The 23,003-nt window shown below is 40.0% G+C and overlaps 1 protein-coding gene across 1 annotated transcript; it reads left to right on the forward strand.

The window, feature by feature from the left end:
• Positions 1-200: 200 nt before the first annotated feature.
• LOC127430282 (exonuclease V-like) lies at positions 201-8,779 on the forward strand. Its single transcript, XM_051679988.1, has 6 exons — positions 201-475; positions 775-862; positions 1,717-1,970; positions 2,090-2,194; positions 2,425-2,597; positions 2,937-8,779. The coding sequence occupies exons 1-6, from the start codon at positions 379-381 to the stop codon at positions 3,396-3,398; spliced, it is 1,179 nt and encodes a 392-aa protein (XP_051535948.1). The 5' UTR covers positions 201-378; the 3' UTR covers positions 3,399-8,779.
• The last annotated feature ends 14,224 nt before the right edge of the window (positions 8,780-23,003 follow it).

Here is a 23,003-nt window from a genome sequence, read left to right on the forward strand (position 1 = left end):
GGTAGCGTTTGACAGTGACACCAAATAAGCCAATCAGAATTTTTTTTTTTTTATAAAAGACCTTAAAGTAGGCGACAGAGGGATGGGGCATTATCCAATCAGATACACTTGTTGCAAAAATATTGACGGAGGCGGGCCATGGGAGGGGTATTAACCAATCAGACACATTTTCAGCAAAGCTTTTGTAGGGGGCGGGGCGTTGGTGTTACGTGTTCGAGGCGAGCCTGTTCCCGGAAAATATTACGAAAGTTGTAAACATCGAAATAGCTGATACACTATAATCATGCACGTCACAGCAGCAGTCCCTGAAACACGGGTGCAAAGATAAGAATGGGTTGAGAGTGTTTCTGGTGAATTACGAGGAAATGTTTAGAATAGATGGATGCCACAGGGTCTACAGAGCAACATCTCGATGACTGGGATGACATTAGCGACTCAGAATTCCTCAACATCCCGTCTGAGGAAATAAACTGTGGTAAGACTTTGTGTTATTTAGCATTTTTGTAATTATGTGGAAAAATACTCGGGTCTGTCTCCTGATTGTGGTTTTTGTTATGATTGTGGTTACACCATTTATTTCTGGACAGAGGGTGGCGCTAATGCTTTGTTTTTTTTTTGTCTTATTTATGTGTTACAGTCATCAATATGCTAAGTTGCTGTTATCTGTAAGCTGCCAAATAATATTTTGGCCATCCACAGATAGGCAAAGATGTAGCTTGTTTATTGTTGTTAAGATTGCACATGTAAACAATATTTTTTTCTGTTTTTTTGGAGATTACCAGCAGGCTCTTATTAGTGAAACTGATGCTGTCTGTTCAGTGGCCTTTGAAAGCCCCAGTGTGTCCTCCCCATCAGTGCACAAGTAAGTCCTTAAAGGGATAGTTCACCCAAAAATGAAAATTCTTTCATAATTTACTCACTCTCATGCCATTCCAGATGTGTATCACTTTCTTTCATCTGCTGAACTCAAATGAAGATTTTTAGAAGAATATCTCAGCTCTTTTGGTCCATACAATGCAGGTGAATGGGTGCCAAAATTTTGAAGCTCCACAAATCACATAAATTCAGCATAAAAGTAATCCATATGACTCCAGTGGTTAAATCAATGATTTCAGAAGTAATATGATAGGTGTGGGTGAGAAACCGGTCAATATTTAAGTCCTTTTGTACTATAAATTCTCCTCCCTGCTCAGTCAGCCTCCACTTTATTTATCACTTTCACATTCTTCTTCTTGTGTTTTTGGTGATTCACATTCTTCATACATATCGCCCCCTACTGGGCAGGGAGAAGAATTTCTTGCAAAAAAAAAAAAAAAAAAGGACTTAAATATTGATCTGTTTCTCACCCACACCTATCATATCGCTTCTGAAAATATGGATTAAAACAGTGGAGTCATATGGATTACTTTTACGATGGCTTTATGTGCTTATTGGAGCATTAACATTTTGGCACCCATTCACTTGCATTGTATGGACCTACAGAGCTGAAATACTCTTAAAAATCATTTGTGTTCTGCAGAAGAAAGAAAGTCAAACACATCTGGGATGCCATGAGGGTGAGTAAATGAAAGATTTTCATTTTTGGGTGAACTGTCACTTTAAAAACCTGTAGCCCAGTATTGTTGTTCTGTCAAACACGATAACATTGTTGTTTCATGATCACAATCTTTCATTACTTTTGTCATGCAACGTGACGTTCTGTTGGTTCTATCTTAGCCACACTGAAGAATCTACGGAGCATGGAAATGTACAAACGGATGAGGTGAGGGGTTTAAAGAGAAAGAATCTCCACGAAAACAGCTTCAGTCCGATGCAGAGCTTTCTGAAGCGACATCTAAGTGTGACCCTGCTGTGCGACCAGTCGTGGTGTGAGATGAAGACTGTTTACAGTCTCTTGAAACCACATGTCAAGAGAAAGGACATGCGGCGGGCTGAGGTGCAGATGGGAAGGCAAATTCATTTATCAAGAGGTGCAGATTGATGTTAACAATACAACACATTTTCCCCTTCATTGTGGTGGATAGTGCAACATAAAGTATTGTGCAGATTCACTAATCCACTCTTTACTGTGTGCCTTCCATCTCTTCAGAACTGGAGATACAGGACCATGTCCCTGTAGAAATCCAGACCAGAGAGGATGCAGAAGCTGTCAAACTTCTCAACATGTTGCACATGATTCCACTGTTAGAAGCAGGTGTGTTGGAATAGCGTAAAGGGATAATTCACCCCAAAATGAGAACTGTCCTCAATTACTCACCCATGTTCTTCCAGAACTATATGTCTTTTTCCTCTTTTGTTAAAATTATCCCTTCAAGTGTTGTTTTGGTACTCAAAATGAGCTATAACATTCTTCTTGGCCTGTTTTTGTGCAATAATGTGTAATAATTACACAACAATAATAGCCTTTTGTTTTTTGTGTTTCAGGAGAATGTGTGCGAGAGTTCACTGTGTTTGGTTTACAGGAAGGTGTTTTTATCATGGGGGTCATTGATGAGTTGAGGTATAACCAGAAGGGGGAGCTGGTCCTAAATGAGCTTAAGACTCGCAAACAGAACTCAATGCCTAGTTATGCCCAAGATAAGGTCAACTGCTTGCAGGTGAGTTGGAGTTATTTATTACAGGTTCAGCCTTTGTCCTTGCTGTTACCAGCAGTTGATAACTGGACTGTTTTTTGTTTTTGTTTTTGTGAAGGACTACCTCTCTTTGTTCTCAATGGACAAGCTTAACAATGTTTGAGTTTAACATTTAGTTTTAATTTCCTAAACCTTTCCAAAAAACATCTAAGATCTTCATATCTGTTCTGTGCCCTCTATGCCGATACTTCAGTTTGTGTTATTGAGTGACTTTATTACCCTAAAATTTGGAAAACAGTGATAATATAGAATGAGTAGATGTGTCCAAGCTTTTGACTGAGAGCATACATATCTGTTATTCAGGTGGGGCTATATAAATTACTCTTTGATGGACTGGTCAGAGGGGAAATGAAGAAAGACCACATTCTAAATCACCTTAAACTGCGCTCAGGTCAAGCGCTTGGAGCCGGAGTGCAGGCCTATGTGCAAAGTACTGGGGTTCAGATTGCCACTTTTGGGGAGCTGGTGGATGCCCTTCTAATAGCTGTGTCTTGTTCTGATCTCCCATGCATTGACCTGCTTCAGATTGAATACTATCACCAAAGCTCTAGGGGACCTATTGGGACCAGAGTCGCTCCGTTTGATGAAGCCCAACTACGGGCAGAGCTTCAGGGTTATCTGGCCTACTGGACAGGCCAGAGGGAGCCCAGAGGGGTGGACATAGAGGATGCCTGGAAATGTAGGTCATGCCTGTATGAGCAGACCTGTGATTGGACAAAGAACAGAACACAAGACTCTGACCAACAAGCATCTCATGTTAGCTGATATTCAACACTGATCATGTTAGAGAGGATAATTCAAACCTTTGCCTGTGACCACTTTTAATGACCTTTATTTTTATTTTCAGCTTTGATATTTTATATTTGTATCATTCTCATGTGATCTATCAGTTTTTGTCTTTCAGTTGAAGTGATGTGAGCATTTTTATGCTACTCTGTAATGACAGAGGTAGGCAGTATGAATTCTTATTACACTGCTCTTTGGAATACTCGATTCTGATTGGTCAATTTTGCCATCTAGCAGTCTGATATTTCTCAGTAACAAACGCACAGCCATGTATCAGAACGCTAATCCGGGAATTGCAAATTTGCGAGTCGTCTCGGATCATTGTGCGATCACTACGAGTAAGCTAATAAAATAATTTCAACTCAAATCAATGTTTCATGTGCATCCATTTGTTTATTGGCAAGTAGTCTTGTAATAAGCTGGAAATGAGCAGTCAGCAATCCTTATTTACAAAATAAACACCAACAGAACTCCGACGCAAACCAGAGGTGGAATTTAGCTGTTCAGTGATTTCTTTCTTCTCACATAATTAATTAATTTCAACGAAAACAATGTTTCATGTCCATTTATATTATATTCAGGGTTCAATACAAATTAAACTTAATCGACAGGATTTGTGGCATAATGTTGATTACCTCAAAAATTAAGTTAAAGAGTTAAAGTGATGCACGTATAATGGTAGTGAATGGGTCCAATCAGTAAACGTTTAAATATTCACTGTTTCAAAAGTATAGCCACAATACATTAACAATGTGTGTTAATATGATTTTAGTGTGATAAGATCGCTTGCTAACCTTTCTGTGTAAAGTTATCCAGTTTTACTAACTTTGAATTGTTGCCATGTAAAAATGACGATTTAAACAACTTTATAGATCAAATAATTCACTAGTTTAAACAGAACAGTTAATGTAAGTGCTTATGTAAGAAGCTTTACATTTCTGCTTTTTAAACCCTCAAAAATGTTCTCCATTCTTTAAAGGAGGAATAAGTTGAAATTAATTTTTGTGATAATTAACATTGTCACAAATGTTCTCGATTTAATTTGTATTGAACAAGGAATATTACTTTAATATGATAAATGACATGATAAATTTGACATTATCAGTTTTGCTCCTTTATAGAATTGCAAAGCTCAATATGACAGTTATTACTAGTATGAAATCAATGAACAATGACATGTGAAAAAGACTGGAAATGCCATATTTTGTATTGCTGATTTTCCAAAGTGACAAGCTAGCGTTGATACGGTAGGCAAAGCTATTGCTTGTTTATTTGGGCTTGAAATTAAATTAGGAGTCTGGGCTTCATCACTGGCATTCTCTATGTCATGTCACAGACCGCAGGCCTCTGGAGCATGCCCTCGTTATCAATATGATACAGTGGGGCTATACACATCTGGCATTTAAAAGAGGCCACACACTCCCTCAGGGTGCTCATCATCTGAACTTACATCACACACCCACACACTGAAAAACAATTTACCCGACTTTTAAACAAAATGCACAAATGTTTGAATCCGTTCTTAGGCTGCTTGACAGGATAGAGTAATCACGAGTGAGTGTGTTAGGCTTAGTGTGTTTTATATCAAATAAAAAGTAAATGTAAACATTTTTATAAACTGAAATAAATATGAAAAAGTAGCATAACTGGAGAAACTGAAGCTAAATTACAATACATTGTCATGGCTCTAAACATATCTGCATATTTGTTAAAATGTTAACTTTCGCAGCCCTTAAAAATACTAAAACTAAACTAAACACAAAATGTAGACTAAAACTAACAGTCATAGTGACAACTAACAAAAACAGCATTAATGGAACTGATAAACTGAAATAAAAAACTGAATTTAACATTTAAACTATAACCTAGGTGGCCAGATACTATCAATGTTGTTTTATTGCCTTTGGAGGCATGTTTATTTCAATTATGAATTCACATTATGGGAATTCTTTCTCATTAATTTCCTTATTGCTTACCTCACAATCAACAGACAACTGAGATGGTAAATCATAATAGAGAAGATTCAGCCCTCTAATTTGATAGCCGTAATGATTTTGGCCTGCTTTGCCCATGCTCATGCATCATCCAGCGGTGAGGCTGAGAGCAGGGTGTTATTAGATTGTAAAGATGGAGGTCTGCTCTAATTTGTTGGTCGATAAGCTGAGAGCCGTGCCCTGTGCTGTGTTCGCTCATGTCTACAATAAGCTACCACACCATCTCCTTTAACGGCATGACCATAGGAAGCTGCAATACAGACCGTCTGATGAAGTTGCTTAGACGCTAACAACCTCTCATTCAAGGCTTTTAAAAGCTCTCCCTCTCACTCTACTGCACTTCACTTCAGCCACTGCAAACTCTGTCACCTGGCAGAACCAGCAGCCATGCAACACTAATGTGCCACATCGGTTCATGCTCTGTTTGTCTTGCTCACTGATTTCCACCAAATGCAATTCCTGCTTTCCCTGATCAAATAGATTGCACAACAAAAGAGTCTCTGCATTGTAATTGCATTAAGCATGGACAAAAAGGAGTTAAAAAGGCCTGTTTTTCTTGGGAGGAAAAAGGTTAAATGATGTGTGAAACAAAGTGCAATCATGTCGGATGATTTAACTGATGCTCATGTGAGTGAAAAATATGTTATAAAATATATATATATATATATATATATATATATATATATATATATATATATATATATATATATATATATATATATATATATATAAATATGTTGCTTCATATTTGTCAGGACTTTGCATTGACGAATATCATTACATTTGATTAAATGATCCCAAGTAAGCAAATAATTCTTCCGGCATATTACACAGAATTTACATCCTGTGTAATATGATTTTATATGATTTTGTTTAATCATGATATATTTTCGGAGTCACGTGACACCATGTGAGGAGCGGACGTGTAAATGACGAGCTCTGCGCACTTTGATAGTTTTTAATTATTTTTATGTCATAAACCAGTGAGATTCGATACACCCTGTTACATATCTGTTTTTTTAAGTCAACGGGGCAAAACATTTAAAATCTTCGGGCTCTGGAGATATTAAAAGACACTTACATGCTCAAACTGATACCTCAGGTAGGCCCGCAGGCCAGGGGCTCGGTTTGGACGGTAAGGTGGGAGAAATTCAATGCCATCTGGCGAGCATGTCTGTGATGCTGACGAAAGTTGTTGCTGACTTAGAGGATCTTGCTGTAATACGTCGATCGATTACTTCGATGGAAACAAAATTCTCTGAGTTGGTTACAAGAATCGGGGACGTCGAGAGACGGATCGATTATCTGGAGTCTTTGGAGAGGGAATTAGCTGCTAATCCACTAGCCTCTAAAGCAGATTTGGAATGCGTTTGGGAAAAACTGGAGGATTTGGAGATCGTAATCGGCGAAACAACATCCGAATTGTTGGAATTCCTGAACATGAAGAAGGCAGAGATATGGTGAAATTCCTAGATGAGCTCTTCCCGAGTCTGCTCGACATAACAGGCTATAAGCTGGAAATCAAGTGAGCTCACAGTGTCCTTGCTTGCAGATCTGCTGAGGGAGACAGGCCCCGATCAATTCTAGCCAAATTTCTGAGATCATCCGATAAAGTTCTTGTGTTGCAATAGGCGAGGAGCAAAGGAAAGCTTTCTTGGAAGAATCAGCATTTTCTTGTTCCCAGACTTTGCGAATTTGACGAGAGAAACGTGATCGATTCAAGGAATGCAAGAAACTCTTACATCAACGAAAGATCGCTTTTGCTCTGATGTTTTTGGCCAAACTGAGAACTGATACTAAGGATGGCCGCAAAATATTTACATGCCCGCAGCAAGCATTGTCTTTCATAGAGACAATGGGGTGAGTAAACCATTTGATGTTTCTCATGTGGCCCCCGAGTGAGCTCGTCTCTCTGAGCATACACTTGACTGTCTGAGGAAGCTGAGCGCCATTTTGTTCCTTTTTGTGTTGGTTCCGCCTAGTGGCTGGAGTTTGTTTTGTGGAATAACACTCCTTCGGGACAGTTGTGGATGAGTCTGCCCGTTCTTTGTGCTTATGCCTCCTGTTGGCTGGAGTTTGTTTTGTGGAGTATTTTTTGCAGGACATTGGAAGGATTAGGTCATCTGCTGCATTCATGAACAGCCAGCTCACTGAACATTTGTTTGACTGCCCGAGGAAACTGAACGGAATTGATTTTTTATTTTTTTGCGCTGGTTCCGCTAGTGGCTGGAGTTTGTGGAGGAACACACCTTCGATACAGTTTTGTGAATTAATCTACAAGTTGTTTTTGTTTATTCTGCCTATTGGCTGGAGTTTGTTTTATAGATTATTTTCTGTTATGTAATTCTATCTCGCAGAATTTGTATAGAAACACCGGACTTGAACAATCCGACGGCAAAGTTGTCGTGGGGGCTCTCGTAGGTGTACATGGACTGTTTGAGTTTAGAGGGATGGACCCTGGTTGGCGCTGTCGTGCGTGGGGTTAATGCACATGTTTTTCCTTTTTCTGTTTGTTTGGTTCTGGTGGAAGTTCGGGGTTTGACTGTTGAACTGCTGTTGGAATGTGGTCTTTATAATTTTATTTTTGACATGCAATCTATTTTTTCTGATATGTCAAAATGTCTAATGTTAATATGAGTGGATTGTCTCTCTCCACGTGGAATGTGAATGGGCTGGGGCACCCCATAAAAAGAAGGAAGGTTATTTCTTTTCTGAAACGTAAGAAATTTGATATAGTGTTTCTTCAAGAAACACATCTTCCCCCGCAGGAAGCTGAAAAATTGGGGAGGATATGGGGTGGACATGTTTTCTTTAGTGCTGGCTCAAGTAAGAGCAGAGGAGTCATTACATTGATAAGTAAACATCTACAATTTAAATGTCTCAAACAGATTAAAGATAAATTAGGAAGAGTCATTATTGTTTTAGCAGAAATTCAGGGGCAAAGGTGGATTTTGGCTAATATTTACGCACCTAACGCTGATGATCAGGGCTTTTTTATAGATCTTGAAGGGATGTTGCAAGCCGCTGGCACCCCTCATGATATAATATTGGTAGGAGACCTTAATCTTTTGATGGACCTTGATCATAGTGAAGCAAAAGTGAGTAAGCCCCCTAGAGCAACATTGACGCTTCACAGGATTTGTAAAAAATCTTGGTCTTACAGATATTTGGAGACTTTAAACCCATCTGGGAGTGACTATACATTTTTTTCATCAGTCCATAAGATTTATTCTAGAGTAGATTTTTTTTTTCTTGATTTCTAAGTCCCTCATTTTATCTGTTGTTGATTGCTCAATTGGAAACATCTTAATCTCAGATCACGCCCTGGTGAGTTTAGAGGTGTTGCCACATACGGAGAAAATGAAATCATATAGTTGGCACTTTAATGTATCTCTTTTGCAAAATCCTGATTTCCAACAAATGTTAAAGGCTGAAATCCTCTCTATCCTCTGTGGGCGTGGCTTGGGAGGCACTTCAGGCGGTTCTTAATCCAAAGCAAAAGAACTTGTGGAGTCGGAAGGGAATATTAAAAGTGCTTAGGCAGAGCTGAAACGTCACATGTCGGCTGATGGCATCAGAGAATTGATCCGACTGAAATACAGATATAATACTATTTTGTTGTGGAAGGTGGAGTTTTGGCTATTCAGGGCAAGACAGTCATACTTTGAGTCAGGGGACAAAGCAGGGAACATTTTGGCTAGATATGTAAAGCAGAGAGAGTCTTTTTCTACCATTTCCTCAGTGAAATCTGCTGGTGGTGAAATATTTACCTCAGCCATTGATATTAATAATGCTTTTAAAGAATTCTATCTGGATTTTTATAGTTCCATGTCTTCGACTACTGATGAAGATATTAGAAACTTTGTGGAACCATTAGAACACCCTAAACTGTTGACTGAGCAAAAAAATTCTCTTGATTCTGAGGTAAACTTGGAGGAGCTTGGCGAGGTAATCAAGGCCCTGCCTACAGGCAAGGCTCTGGGGCCAGATGGTTTTGCCGCTGAGTTTTTTAGATCTTCTGCTACAGAACTGGCTCCACTTTGTTAGAAGTTTATGCAAAATCATTAAAGAATGGAAAGCTTCCGGCAACCATGAAACAAGCGTGGATCAGTCTGATTCTTAAAAAGGACAAAGATCCAAGCGAGTGTAAGAGTTAAAAATATTGGCTAACCGATTAAGTAAAGTTATGACATCTCTTATACATATAGATCAGGTGGGGTTTATTTGGGGCTGCAGCTCTTCTGATAACATCAGGCGTCTAATTAATATCATGTGGTCAATGGCGAATGAGCAGACTCCGGTCGCTGCCATCTCACTTGTTGCTGAAAAGGCATTTGATATGGTAGAATGGGATTATCTTTTTAAGATTGTGGAAATATATGGGTTCGGGAATACTTTTATTGGATGGATTAAGTTACTTTATAGACACCTGGTAGCGGTGGTACAAACAAATGGATTAATTTAAGATGATTTTACTCTGGATAGGGGCACCTGGCAGGGTTGCCCTCTTTCCCCTTTATTGTTCTGTCTTGCCCTGGAACCATTAGCAGCCGCGATAAGAAGGGAAGATGATTTTCCAGGGGTGATGACGGGAGGTATACAGATGATATTTTATTATTCGTCTCCGACCCCACTAGATCTATGCCTTGCCTCCACAGAATTATTAATTCCTTTTCTAAGTTCTCAGGATACAGAGTTAATTGGTCTAAATCCGAAGCTTTGGCTCTGACAGCATACTGCCCAGTAACGGCTTTTCAGCCGGATGCTTTCCAGTGGCCCAAACAGGGCATTAAATATTTGGGCATTTTATTCCCAGCAAATTTGTGTGATTTAGTTAATTTTGACCCTCTAATAAAAAGGTTTTCGAGCGATGTGGGCAGGTGGGCTTCATTACATTTATCTATGATTGGGAAGGTTAATGTTATTAAAATGAATTGTATTCCAAAATTCAACTACCTGCTACAATCTCTCCCCATAGATGTCCCCCTCTCTTATTTCAAGCAGTTTGATAGCATAGCAAAGTCCTTCATTTGGAATGGTAAGCGTCCCAGATTACATTTCAATAAGTTACATAGGCCGGTTGACAAAGGTGGGCTAGGCCTACCCAAGATTTTGTTTTATTATTATGCATTCGGTTTCAAATATTTGGCTCATTTGTCGCTTCCACCTGAGAGAGCCCCTCCCTGGTTTGGTATTGAACAGGAAGTTCTTGCCCCTATTTTGCCATTGCAAAGCCTTTCTATTAAACTAACCGGAGAAGTTAAGTTACACTCCGTTATCTCGCATTTGCACGTGGTATGGACAAAAGTGTCCAGAGTGTTTAATTCATAACATTTATTTAAATGTTGCCTTGAGCATATGGCTAAACCCAAAATTATGTATTAATAAGTCCCATTTCTGCTGGTCAGAGTGGATTGTGAGGGAGGTTAATACACTTGGTGACCTATATGAGAGTGGAGTGTTGAGATCGTTTGAAAATATGGTCCAACATTTCAGGATTCCCAGATCTCAGTTCTTTAGGTATTTACAGCTGCGCCACCTGCTCTGTACTAATTTTGGGAGTAGCATACACCCACCTAAAGGGGTAGATACTCTAGAAGTGGTGATTACTGCTTTTGGAAAAGGTCATGAGGCATCCGTGATTACTCCCTGTTAATTCAGAGTCTGGGGGACGGAGCTTCAGCTTCTCTCAAGAGATTATGGGAGAGAGATTTAAACTTGGTATTGGAGGATGGAGTGTGGGCTAGGATTCTAAAAAACGTCAAGTCTACATCTAGAGATTCAAGGGTGCGTCTGATGCATCTAGAGGGTGTCCAATATATAAATTGCATCGATTATATTGGACACCCTCTAGATTGTATAGACTTGGCCTTAAAGATACACCCACCTGCTGGCGATGCAATTCAGAAGATGGGGACACAACCCATGTTTTTTGGGGATGTGTTAAGATACAAGAATTTTGGTTGAGGGTTCAGAGCTTTATGTGTGACGTATTGGACACACAATTTTCATTTATATAACTGATTCCGTATTTTATTTTGTGTTAATTTGACTTGTGATGGAATCAATAAAGAATGATTATAACAAAAAATCATGATATATTTTCTAAGATAAGAAACTGGCAGTCTGCGAAACTGAAGGATTTTTACGAAAGTTAAAATATTACATGATTTACATTACTAGATTTTTACATTTTCTTGTGGAAATTTAAATGGTGCTTGATCGTTCAAAATTCCCCTTCATGATGACAGGTGTTCTAAGTGGTTTTTATATGTTGCTATGCAGCTGCTGGGGTGTTCTGGGAGGCTTCTTTCTGGCCCAGTGCAAAAGAGTCCAACCTGAAGTCTCTATGATATTCTGTTCCCTAGATATGGCTTTGTTCCCTCTTTCAATGATAGCTTATGGGTTTTTTCGTCCATTGTATCATGCGTCAGGTGAAAATTGCAAGCTTGAATGCGTAAATAAATAGTTCACCCAAAAATGAAAATTCTCTCATCATTTACTCACCCTCATGCCATCCCAGATGTCTTCTTTCTTCTGCAGAACACAAAGATTTTTAGAAAAATATCTCTGCTCTGTAGGTCCTTTTAATGCAAGTGAATGGTGGCCAGAATTTTGAAGCTCAAAAAAAGCACATAAAGGTATTATAAAAGACTCCAGTGTCATTAAAACCATGTCTTCAGAAGTGATATGATAGGTGTGGGTGAGAGACAGATCAATATTTAAGTCAATTTTTACTATAAATTCTCACCCGCACCTATAATTTAACTTCTGAAGACATGGATTTAACCAATGGAGTCGTATGGATTACTTTTATGCTGCCATGTGCTTTTGGAGCTTCAAAATTTTCACTTGCATTGAATGGACCAACAGAGCTGAGATATTTATATAAAAATCTTCATTTGTGTTCTACAGAATAAAGAAAGTCATACATATCTGGTATGGCATGAGTAAATGATAAGAGAATTTTCATTTTTGGGTGAACTACTCCTTTAGAAAAGTAAAAACACACCTCTCCTCAACAACCCGCCTGATTTGAGGTGTCATTCATGTCTGTATATAACAAACAGTGCAAGATGAGTTATGCATCTAGGTTTATTACTTATGATTAGGGGTTTGTTAAAATCCTTATGAGCAATAGTAATAGTGTCTCCAGTTCTGACTCTTTCATCCAGGGATCTGTGCTACATTGTTGTTAGACTCTGGCACTGGAATCTGGGTCCAAACAAGGAGGAAAGGGCCAATAACACTGACATCATCATCTTTTTGATAACAGAATGATATATTAGTCTGTGTTTGGAAATGTGTGCACTTTTAATCTCCAGAGAAGGGGCAAAGAAGGATGTGGGATGAGAAAGTGTTACAGTATTTCAGTGCAGCTTTAAAAGATTGATAATACTGTATGTTTTATATTACTATTACTGTTAACTTACAGTGACTCTTCTTTCATAGGTCCAACCCTTAAAAAACTGTAGTGGTAAGGTCAGTTATAAAACATTTTTTTTTATTATTCATGATTTTCACACATGGCATTGGCTGGGTAAACAGTGGTGTTAGTGTAAGCTGCAGAAGGGAGAACACAACTTTGAGAAAGGGCTAAATCAGTGGTTCTAAAACGGTGGGTCTTACTATTTTGTATATTTATGGCCTGTGCCATTCGTGATATTAATACTAGTTTTTTTTTTGTCATGTCCCAGATGTTGATTTTTGTTAAAGAGAACCGGTTTAAACGTATTTCTTTTTGTTACTTGAAGGTCACATTAAACTGATTTGGACATTTTTTACCAGTCATTTTTCATTTTGTTTTGATAGTTTTCAAACACCATTAATGTACAGATTTGACATTTTTAGCCTTTACCCAGACCCAGACTTTCAATATTAAACTATTAAACTCTATTATAAAAATACAAATTATTACATGTTTAAAACTATGATAATCTAAACAAAGAGTGAAATGAGAATGAACCATTTCAATATTTATTTGTGTGAAAATGATTTCTATCAATTTTTTTAAAATTACAACTGTCCCACAGTTGTGGCATCATTTCCACCACACCAAACTATTTTACCCCTAACACATTTGTTTTTCAAAGATCAGTGTACTTGTGCACAAAGTTGACAAAAGTGTCAATGAATAGCATGCTTGAGATGATGTGCAAAGAATATAAAGATAGTTCAAGGTAATTAACACTTGTAAGCAGAATATATTTATTGGGTGTCAGTTCCAATCAAGCTGTAATTTTGCCAAATTATGCAAAAACTGTGAAAATATTATTTAATTGTCTGTATTCAGGATACATAAAATGTTAGCTTTGAAATAAGCCTTAGCAAGACAAATGAGTCGGCCATTTTATTCCTGAAACATTAAAAATGATAGTCGCCACTTCATCCAATGTAAATCTGGGTCCTGAAGCAAAACCGTTTGAGAAGTATTGGCCTAAATAACTCAATAAGCAACACCAGTTAGAAAAGTGCCAGACAATGCACTTTTCTTCGCTTTCACGGGCAGACAGTTCTGCTTAGGCACAGAGGCCTCTTGTGGACACCTAAGAAGTGTTTTGAATGCATTTAGGTCATTTGATATCAGCCCTTTACAAGCTGGAAATTTTTGGCAGAACACAAGGGCCATTAGTGCATTACTGGCTTTAAGGTTTATGCAATTCCCCTTAAACACTGCAGATCTGATGCTGTTCACATTTTGTCCTAATAGAGTAATTGTCCTCCCTGCCTGGAAAGAGAGTGTGTGTGTGTGTGTGTGTGTGTGTGTGTGTGTGTGTGTGTGTGTGTGCGCGGGGGGGGGGGGGGGGGGGAGATTAATTAAGCAGTTCAGACTGTACTTCGTTAATGAAATGGCATTTGACACTGACCTAGGGCAGGAAGTCTGTAACAGGGCTTTATCTCAGTGACACAGCGCAGATAGACACACAGCTCATTAAGTAGGTCACACGTCAATATGATAAGTCACTTTGCTGAAGGCATAAAGTGCTACTCAAAAGAAGGGTGAGGACAGAACTATTATCTTAAAAGGTTAGTTCACCCAAAAATGAAAATTCTCTCATCATTTACTCACCCTCATGCCATCCCAGATGTTTATGACTTTCTTTCATCTGCTGAACACAAACAAAGATTTTTAGATTAATTTCTCAGATCTGTAGGTCCATACAATGCAAGTGAATGGGTGCCAAAAGTTCGAAGCTCCAAAATCCACATAAGGGTAAAAGTACTCCAGACGACTCTGGTGGTTAGATCCATATCTTCTGAAGCAATATGACAGCTATGAAACAGATCAATATTTAAGTCCTTTTTCCTTCACTTTCACTTTCTCCTGTTTTTGGTGATTCACATTCTTTGTGCATATCGCCCCCTACTGGGCAGGGAAGATAATTTATGACAAAAAATTACTTAAATATTGATCTGTTTCTCACACACACCTATCATATCACTTTAGAAAATATGGATTTAACCACTGGAGTCGTATGGATTACTTTTATGCTCCCTTCATGTGGATTTTGGAGCTTCAAAATTTTGGCACCCATTCACTTGCATTGTGAGGACCTACAGAGCTGAAATATTCTTCTAAAAACCTTCATTTGTTTTCTGCAGAAGAAAGAAAGCCATACACATCTGGGCATAGCATGAGTGTGAGTAAATGATGAGATAATTTTCATTTTTGGGTGAACTATCCCTTTAAACCAGCCTAAGATGGTTCGCTGGTCTAAGCAGGTCTTCAAGCCTTGTCAGGCTGGTCTGTATGCTGGTTTAAAAGAGGTTTTGGGTACTTGGGTAGTATCTTAAAGCTGCTAAAAACTAGCAAACCTTCTTAGCTGGTTTAGTTTTTATTTTATTTTTTCCTGCAGCCTTTCCTCTTTAAATAAATTTTTTTTTTCTCATTATTAAATGTTATAGTTGTGGTTTCAATGATTTGAAAGGCATATTGCCTGAATTTTTTTTATCAACAAAGTGGCAAGGGCAATTTGACCTCAGGTTGAACACACGTTTTCTGCCATTTGCTTATTCCTGCAAGATGAGAAGATCTGAATTCATTTGCTATTTTTAGCATGCTCATATAGTCAGTCTGCTCACTCTGGCAAGTCAGAGAGCATTTGGCAATATGTCAAAAGAAGTAGAAAAGGTAGAGAAAACGGATGAAGATGAACAAATACTGCACATTAAGGATATGAGTATTTATTATTTTCTGATTATGCTATTGTTTAGGTAAAGTGCCTAATGGGATAGTACATCCCAACAAATAAATACTGTCAACATTTACTCATACTCATGTTGTTCCAAACCCGTAAGACATACATACTTCCATGGATCACAAAAGGAGCTGTTAGGGCTATTACAGAGCCTGATGCCACAGGGGGGTACTCCAGCAGCAAACCTGCCGCAGCCACAGCCATGCCCCACATCACGCTCGCAAAGATGGGATCACAGGATGACCCGGAGGTGTTCATTGAACTCTTCAAGCACAAAGGCTGAAGCATATGGATGGCCAAACACACAGTGGGCGGTCCGCCCGCTGGCGCTACTCTCGGGGGAAGCCCAACTCGCAGCCCAATAGCTTCCTGTTGTGAAACTTCTGGACTACTCAGACCTAAAGTGGGCCATGTTGCATGGGCATTTCCAGGACCAATGCCATGTGATGGAGGTGGGGTCGTTGGTCCTGGTCCCTGACGCACCGCAGGCTGGCCCCGATTGAGCAGGGACGTACCGTGTACCGGTGAGTATTCAAGGGGGTACATATCAAGCATTGGTTGATTTAGGCTGTAACCAGACCTCAGTTCACCAATGCTTGGTTCAAGGTGAGGCCTTGGGTACAGCACGCCAGGTGAAGGTGAGGCGTGTGCATGGGGATGTGAATGAATACCCCTTAGTGTCCGTCACGATCCAATTTCGGGGGCGAAAACATAAAATAGAGGCGGCGATTAGTTCCTGCCTCACCCATTCACTGATTTTGGGAACGAATTGGCTGGCATTTCAAATGGTGTTGAGGAAAATGTGTGTGAATGGGTCCTACAACAGGGGAGTTCAGTGTAGGGTGTGTGCAGCGTTGGCTGGGGAGGCTTTCCTGAGCTGTTGACGCCAGCTCCACGTCAGGAAGACCCGGAGGGAGGGAAAGGCCCTTGCTCCCCACACCCCTTGGGGATTTCCCTTTAGAGCAGACATGAGACCAAAGTCTCAAGTACGCCTTTGACAAAGTGAAAGTAATTGATGGTCAGCGGCTTCAGCCCAGCGTTGTGCTCTCCCACCCCTACTTTATGATTAGTAAAGATAGGTTGTATCGAGTGACGCAGGAAAGCTCAGACAAAAGAAGACACGACCCAGTTGTTGGTCCAAAGAGTCATTGGGAAATGTTATTCCAGGCAGCTCATCATAATCAGATGGCGGGACATTTAGGGCAGGACAAAAAACTGAACCGTCTTGTGGCCCGCTTCTATTGGCTGGGCATTCACGGCGATGTTCTAAGGTGGTATGCGGCATGTCGAGAATGTCAGTTGGTGAATCCACCGGCCACCCCAGAAGTGCCATTGCGCCCTCTTTCGTTGATCGAGGTTCCCTTGAAAGAATTGGGATGGACCTCATCAAGCCATTAGAACGGTCCTGATGGATTATGCAACGCAATACCCCAAAGCCGTGCCGCTTCGCAACATTTCAGCACGCAGTGTTGCGGAGGCACTCTTCAAGATTATCTCGCGAGCTGGGATCCGAAGGAGATCCAAACTGATCAAGGCACCTCTGATTGTCATGCACACTTCGCGAACTGTACGAATTATTGGGATTAGATCGATTCGTACCAGTATTTACCATCCTCAGATGGATGGCCAGGTCGAACGGTTTAATCAAACCCTTAAAAACATGACCCGAAAGTTCGTACATGAGGATGCTCGGAATTTGGATAAGTGGCTCAAACCCCTATTATTTGCAGTATGAGAGGTCCCGCAAGCCTCGCAGTGTTTTAGACGTCCTGAAGGAGAATTGGGAGGAAGGGCCTTCAGAGAGCAAGAATTAAATTCAGGACGTTCTTGACCCGAGAGCAAAACTCCACACATTAGGCCAGTTAACACAGGAAAATTTGCTACAGGCACAAGAATGTCAATCCCGGTTGTATTATAGGGGTGCTCGGCTACGTGAGTTTTCACAGGGAGATAAGGTACATCAATTTACAATGAATACAAGGGCAAGGGCCCTTTGAGGTCACACGGCGGATCGGGACGTAGACTATGAGGTAAAACGAACGGATAGAGGCAGAGCACAAGAGCTATACCACCTAAATCTCCTAAAACCATGGAGAGAAGTGGTCCTTGTGGCTTTGGCAACAGTCATTCTGGAGAGGAATGAGGTAGGACCAGAGGTGAATCTAAAAACAGCGGCTCAAACCACCCCCGGTCCCTTGTCGAGACCACCTCTCACCGTCCTAAATGAAGGAGATTGCCCAGTTGCAGACAGATTTTTCCGACGTGTTTTCGACTCTACCTGGTCACACGAACCTCATAGAACACAACATTGAAACAGCCGCCCCTGTCGGTTACCGGAACACAAAAAACAAGTGGTACGGGAAGAGCTCACGGCCATGCTCGACATGGGGGTAATTGAGGAGTCCCACGGTGACTGGTCCAGTCCGGTGGTCCTGGGACCGGATTCACGAAAATGTTCTTAAGAAAAAAATTAAGCAAGTTCTTAGGATAAATTATAAGAAGTTTGTAAGAATGTTCCTAAGTGCAGTTCTTGAAAAATTCTTAAGAAGTTCTCAAATATTTCCTTAAGAATGTCTTAATTTTTTTCTTAAGAATAAAAAGACAGGCTTTGACGTTGTCTGATCAGCCTGCTAATGGAGTTGCCTTGTCTAATAGCCTACAACAAATGTAATACTTCAGCACTGGTAAATTGTAATGAAACATTTATTTATTAACCTTTTTTTTTTTTTTTTTTTTTTTTAAAGTAGCAAGCACCTTCAGTTTTTTTTTTATTATGTAAAGTGCGTGAGATGTGTTAGTTTAACGACATTAACCGTCAAAGGAGAATTTATACTTGCTGCTAACTATCTGATAACTTTTAATTTGACATGGAAGAAAAGAAAAGAAACAAAAACTTCAGTAGACAAGAGCTGAGGAAATTACTGCAAGGAAAAAGTTCTCCTTGGGAAGCTTGATGATAATATCATGTCGGAAAATAAGAGGTGGGTAAATGGGAAAGGGTGACGGAGGCTGTCTCCGCTGTGGCCAAGTCCAATAGGGATGTGGATGTGGGGTGAAAAAGAAAGTCTCAGCTTTCTAATGTTATAATTATTATGTTTCTATGAACTCTAAAGATCGCGGAGAGAGAGCACTATATTTAACGCATCTGTTTGCATAAGGATGATTGGTCACCACATTAATAAGCTTCAAAACAACATTTATTGTTTGAATTGGTGATAACATTTACATGGTTTACAAGCTGAAAATAAAAATATAACTAAACACAAAACAGTCAAAAAACTTTTTTGGTCTAAAATAACATTTCTCAGACTCAACATGAAAAGCCCAGTAAATTCATTAAACATTTTACCTTTTAGGATTTAAGACAACTGTGAGGTTATCCTAACTTTAAGATGTTATTTACGACTATTTTTTACGAATATTTTTCTTTTTGAGAATATGAATGCTTCTTAAGTTTTTTCTTAAGAACAATCTTAAGAAAAAAGATAAGAAGTTTCTTAAGAAGTTTATTCAGGAATACAAAATATTCTTGACTTTTTTCTTATGTTACAAATTAAGAAGAAAATTGTAGTTAAGAAGAAATTTCTTCTTAAGAACATTTCGTGAATCCGGCCCCTGGTTCCTAAGGCCAACGGGTCGGTCCGGTTCTGTGTGGACTTTAGAAAAGTCAATACAGTGTATAAATTTGAGGCGTATCCAATGCCTCGCTTTGACGAACTGCTCGATCGGTTAGGCACAACTCGCTTTTATTCGACACTAGATTTGACAGAGGGATATTGGCATATCCCCTTGACTCCATGTCCCATGAAAAAATGGCATTTTCTACTCCGTTTGGTCTACACCAATTTGTATCCCTTCCTTTTGGTTTGTTTGGGGCCCCAGCAATGTTCCAGCATCTCATGGACAGAATCCTCCATCCGCATGCTGCCTACGCCGCTGCCTATCTATCAATTGGGTGGGTGGAAGTACGGTATCTGGGTTTCCACTTGGGCCATGGATATTTGCGTCCCCAAATTGATAAGACAGCAGCGATTGTAGCCAGCCCGAGACCCTAGACCAAAAAGGTTTCTGGGGCTGGCTGGCTATTATCGTAGTTTGTGCCTAATTATTTAGATGTCACCAGCCTTCTGACTGATCTCACTAAAAAGGGGGCACCAGACCCGGTCCAGTGGATGGAGCTATGTCATCAGGCTTTTATGCAAGTAAAAGCTGAACTCTGTGGCGGACCACTCTTACATTCTCCTGACTTCTCTCTCCCTTTTGTTTTGCAGACTGACGCATCAGACAGGGGGTTGGGGGCCATGCTGTCCCAGGTGGTGGAGGGGGAGGAGCACCCCGTGCTGTAAATCAGTCGTAAACTCTCGGTGCGAGAGACTAAGTACAGCACGATCGAGAAAGAGTGTCTGGCCATCAAGTGGGTGGTCCTCACTCTCCGATACTACCTGCTGGAATGGGCCTTCACCCTCTGTTCAGATCACACGCTGCTCCAGTGGCTCCACAGCATGAAAGATGCCAACTCGTGGATCACTCGTTGGTATCCGGCACTTCAGCCTTTTAAGTCCGAGGTGGTGGACCGGGGGCACAGATGGGGGTGGGGGGGGGGAGTTGGTGACGAATCCCCGGCCTGAGTCAGGTGGTGGGGGTATGTGGAGGTGAGGGCTGGGTCGAGCACCAGTTTGTGAATGGAGGACAAGGCTGGGAGAAGAGAGTGGTAAGGACTTCCACCTGTGCGGGATTTCTCTAACAGGTGTTCTGCCTTACAGTGAGTGGCGGCGGGGATAAAAGGAGAGGCGAGAGCCGCACAGGGGGAGCACAGTGCCAAGCAGATCAGAGTGTGTGTGTGTATGTGTTGAACTGTGTGTAAAGAAAAGATAGCTGAAATGTGAAATGTTAAATAAAAGACGTAATACAGTACAATCAAAAGCTTTCTCACGCTTCCTAATTTCTGCCCAGACCAGGGAAGTGCTACAGGACCGTTCACTTTTATTGTAAAAAATAATAAATAAAGATGCAATGAAAATGAATGATTATTCAGACTAACATTTTCTCTAATATCTCCTTTTGTGTTCCACAAAAGAAAGTCATACTGGTTTGGAACAACATCAGGGTGAGAAATGATTGTGGACTGAACTGTCTCTTTAACGATGGAAAGGAAAAAATACAGGTGCCAAAAATGCAAGCCTGTCAGACAGCATAAAGACAAAGTGAAATACTGTTTGCACTGCTAAGCTAAGACGTGTGTTTCTCAGAACACTAATACATTTCAGTGAAATGATTGCGAATCTGCTTTGAACATTTAAACACACCGTTTTTGGCAGATACAAAGCAACAGGAAACTCGTGTCATATCGTTTGGTGTATCTGTTCCTTGTTGTTATTCATTAAACATGTGTCACAGTGTCTGGATTGCCTTTTGCATGTAAACATGACTGTCTCAGCAGAGGCTTTTGGGAAGTGTCTGCACAAAAAGCGACTAATAATATGGTTCTCAATATGTGGTTTTATAGGCTTCCCTATAGTGCATGAGGTGCCACTTCCTTTCCATTATGACACCATTAGTCCGTGACAGCAGCACTCATGCAATTATTGCCATGATCGAATGTACCGTCTTGCCCCATAGTGCCCCCTGTGTGGAACAAAACAAAGTATCTAGCTATCATCTGTCTAGCAGTGGAAGTGGTCCTGTAACACTGATTATACATAATGTTCTTTTCGGTTGTGATTAAAACACAAAAGCACCAGCCTTGTTTTTGACGTCCTTTTCTGTCTGCGTGATAGTAGGCCAACGTGTAATCACTGGCATTGTGTGCACGTAGCACGTCTCTGTAATGACTAGTGTTGGGGAGTAACTAACTTTAAGTAGCTCCTTTAGTAACTACTTTTCTCATTAATGTGCAGTGTTGGGGAAGCTACTTTGAAACTGTAGCTTTCCAAGCTACAAGCTACTCATATATTTAAGAGCCCTTCAAAATCTCTCACCAGAAAAAAGATGTACCACAGTGTAAAATAAATCATTTCGATTTAAATATTTCTTGGGAAACAAATTATTCTGCCAGAAAACACAGCTACTTTTGAATGGCTGTCAATAGAGAAACATGCCTTTTGCCACAATAGGGTGTAGTTCAAGCATGTACCAGCAGGGACTAATAGGGACCTGCTAACCAGCTAATTCCTTACCCATGGTTGGAAAATGTAGCTTGTAACTAGAAAAGCTACACTATTGTAAAAAAATGCAGAGCTGCTGTTACAGTTTTTAGTTAGTTACTCCCCAACACTATTAAAGTGACGGTACCTCAATTTTTTTCAAAACAGTTGGGCAGTAATGAGTTACTTTTTCCAACGTGTAGCAGGGTAGCATTATAAAACACCAAATAACGGTATTCTTTGTGACATTTTGCCACGCCTGCAGTTATACAGCTGAGCAAAAGCAATAATAATGTGGTTTCCTAAACTGTCCTCTCTTATTTTTAGCACTGGGAAGTCATTTGTACGGCTCACGTAAAAAAATTCAGATCATATATGAATCAACTAATCATCTACTTCCCTGTGCAGAATCCCTTGCAAAAAATGTTTCACGTGCAAATGAGATTTGCAGCAAACTTATGGCAAATTGTCCATTGTTGCCAAAGGTTTGCAGCAGGTCCACCACTACTGGTGAAAAGCTGCAAAATTCTGGCAAACATTTGTGGTGAATAACAAGCTCATTTGCATGTGAGAATAATTGCATGAGCTTGACCTAATCCAGCTCCACCTCTAGGTCCAGCCGCACCCCTATTCAACTTGGTAGTGCTAGTTCAGTGAGCAATACTGTGGAAAGATGGCGGACAGAAGATTCGACATATTGGCAGTATGTAAAGCTGAACTTTAAAGATAAACTGAACTTTGAGATGTGTGTAAAATGTTTCCATTTGTATTTCGTATTTCGCTATCTCGACATGAATGTTAATGTTAGTTATTTTTGAGTCCCTGAAATGTTAATCATGCATAGATTAATGCTAACATCAAATAAACAAGACAATAAACCTGAATATCGATAATTTGTGGTTTGGCAAAGCATTTTAAATGTAATCTCAGCTAACGTTAACACTGTCTATTACACCGATTCATACTAATGATAGCTCATTAAATGAGCTAGCTAGCATCCATCCCATTCCCTACCCAGGTGGACATTGCCTATGGCAACTTTTAACAAGTGTAGTCAGTGTGTGTGTATTATGCGAAGTCGTCATAGTTTTTATTTATTGATTTTTTTATTTACATTTTGCTAATCAAAGTTAATAGAAATAAAATAAATCCAGCAACACTTAGAGGATAGTGGAGTATGTGACTAATAAATTGTTAAATAAGTGACTCTTCCAGTCTACTACCAAATGTTGCTGGAGTGGTTGCCTC

This window comes from Myxocyprinus asiaticus, chromosome 39 (genome assembly GCF_019703515.2).
Source record: "Myxocyprinus asiaticus isolate MX2 ecotype Aquarium Trade chromosome 39, UBuf_Myxa_2, whole genome shotgun sequence".
Taxonomy (NCBI): Eukaryota; Metazoa; Chordata; class Actinopteri; order Cypriniformes; family Catostomidae; genus Myxocyprinus; species Myxocyprinus asiaticus.

Bases quoted from the DNA above. Each gene is read 5' to 3' on its own strand.
- LOC127430282 (XM_051679988.1), top strand. From the start codon at position 379: ATGGATGCCACAGGGTCTACAGAGCAACATCTCGATGACTGGGATGAC. The intron at 476-774 runs GTAAGACTTTGT...GTTTTTTTGGAG, and splicing joins GTCTGAGGAAATAAACTGTG to ATTACCAGCAGGCTCTTATT. The intron at 2,195-2,424 runs GTGTGTTGGAAT...TTTGTGTTTCAG, and splicing joins GATTCCACTGTTAGAAGCAG to GAGAATGTGTGCGAGAGTTC.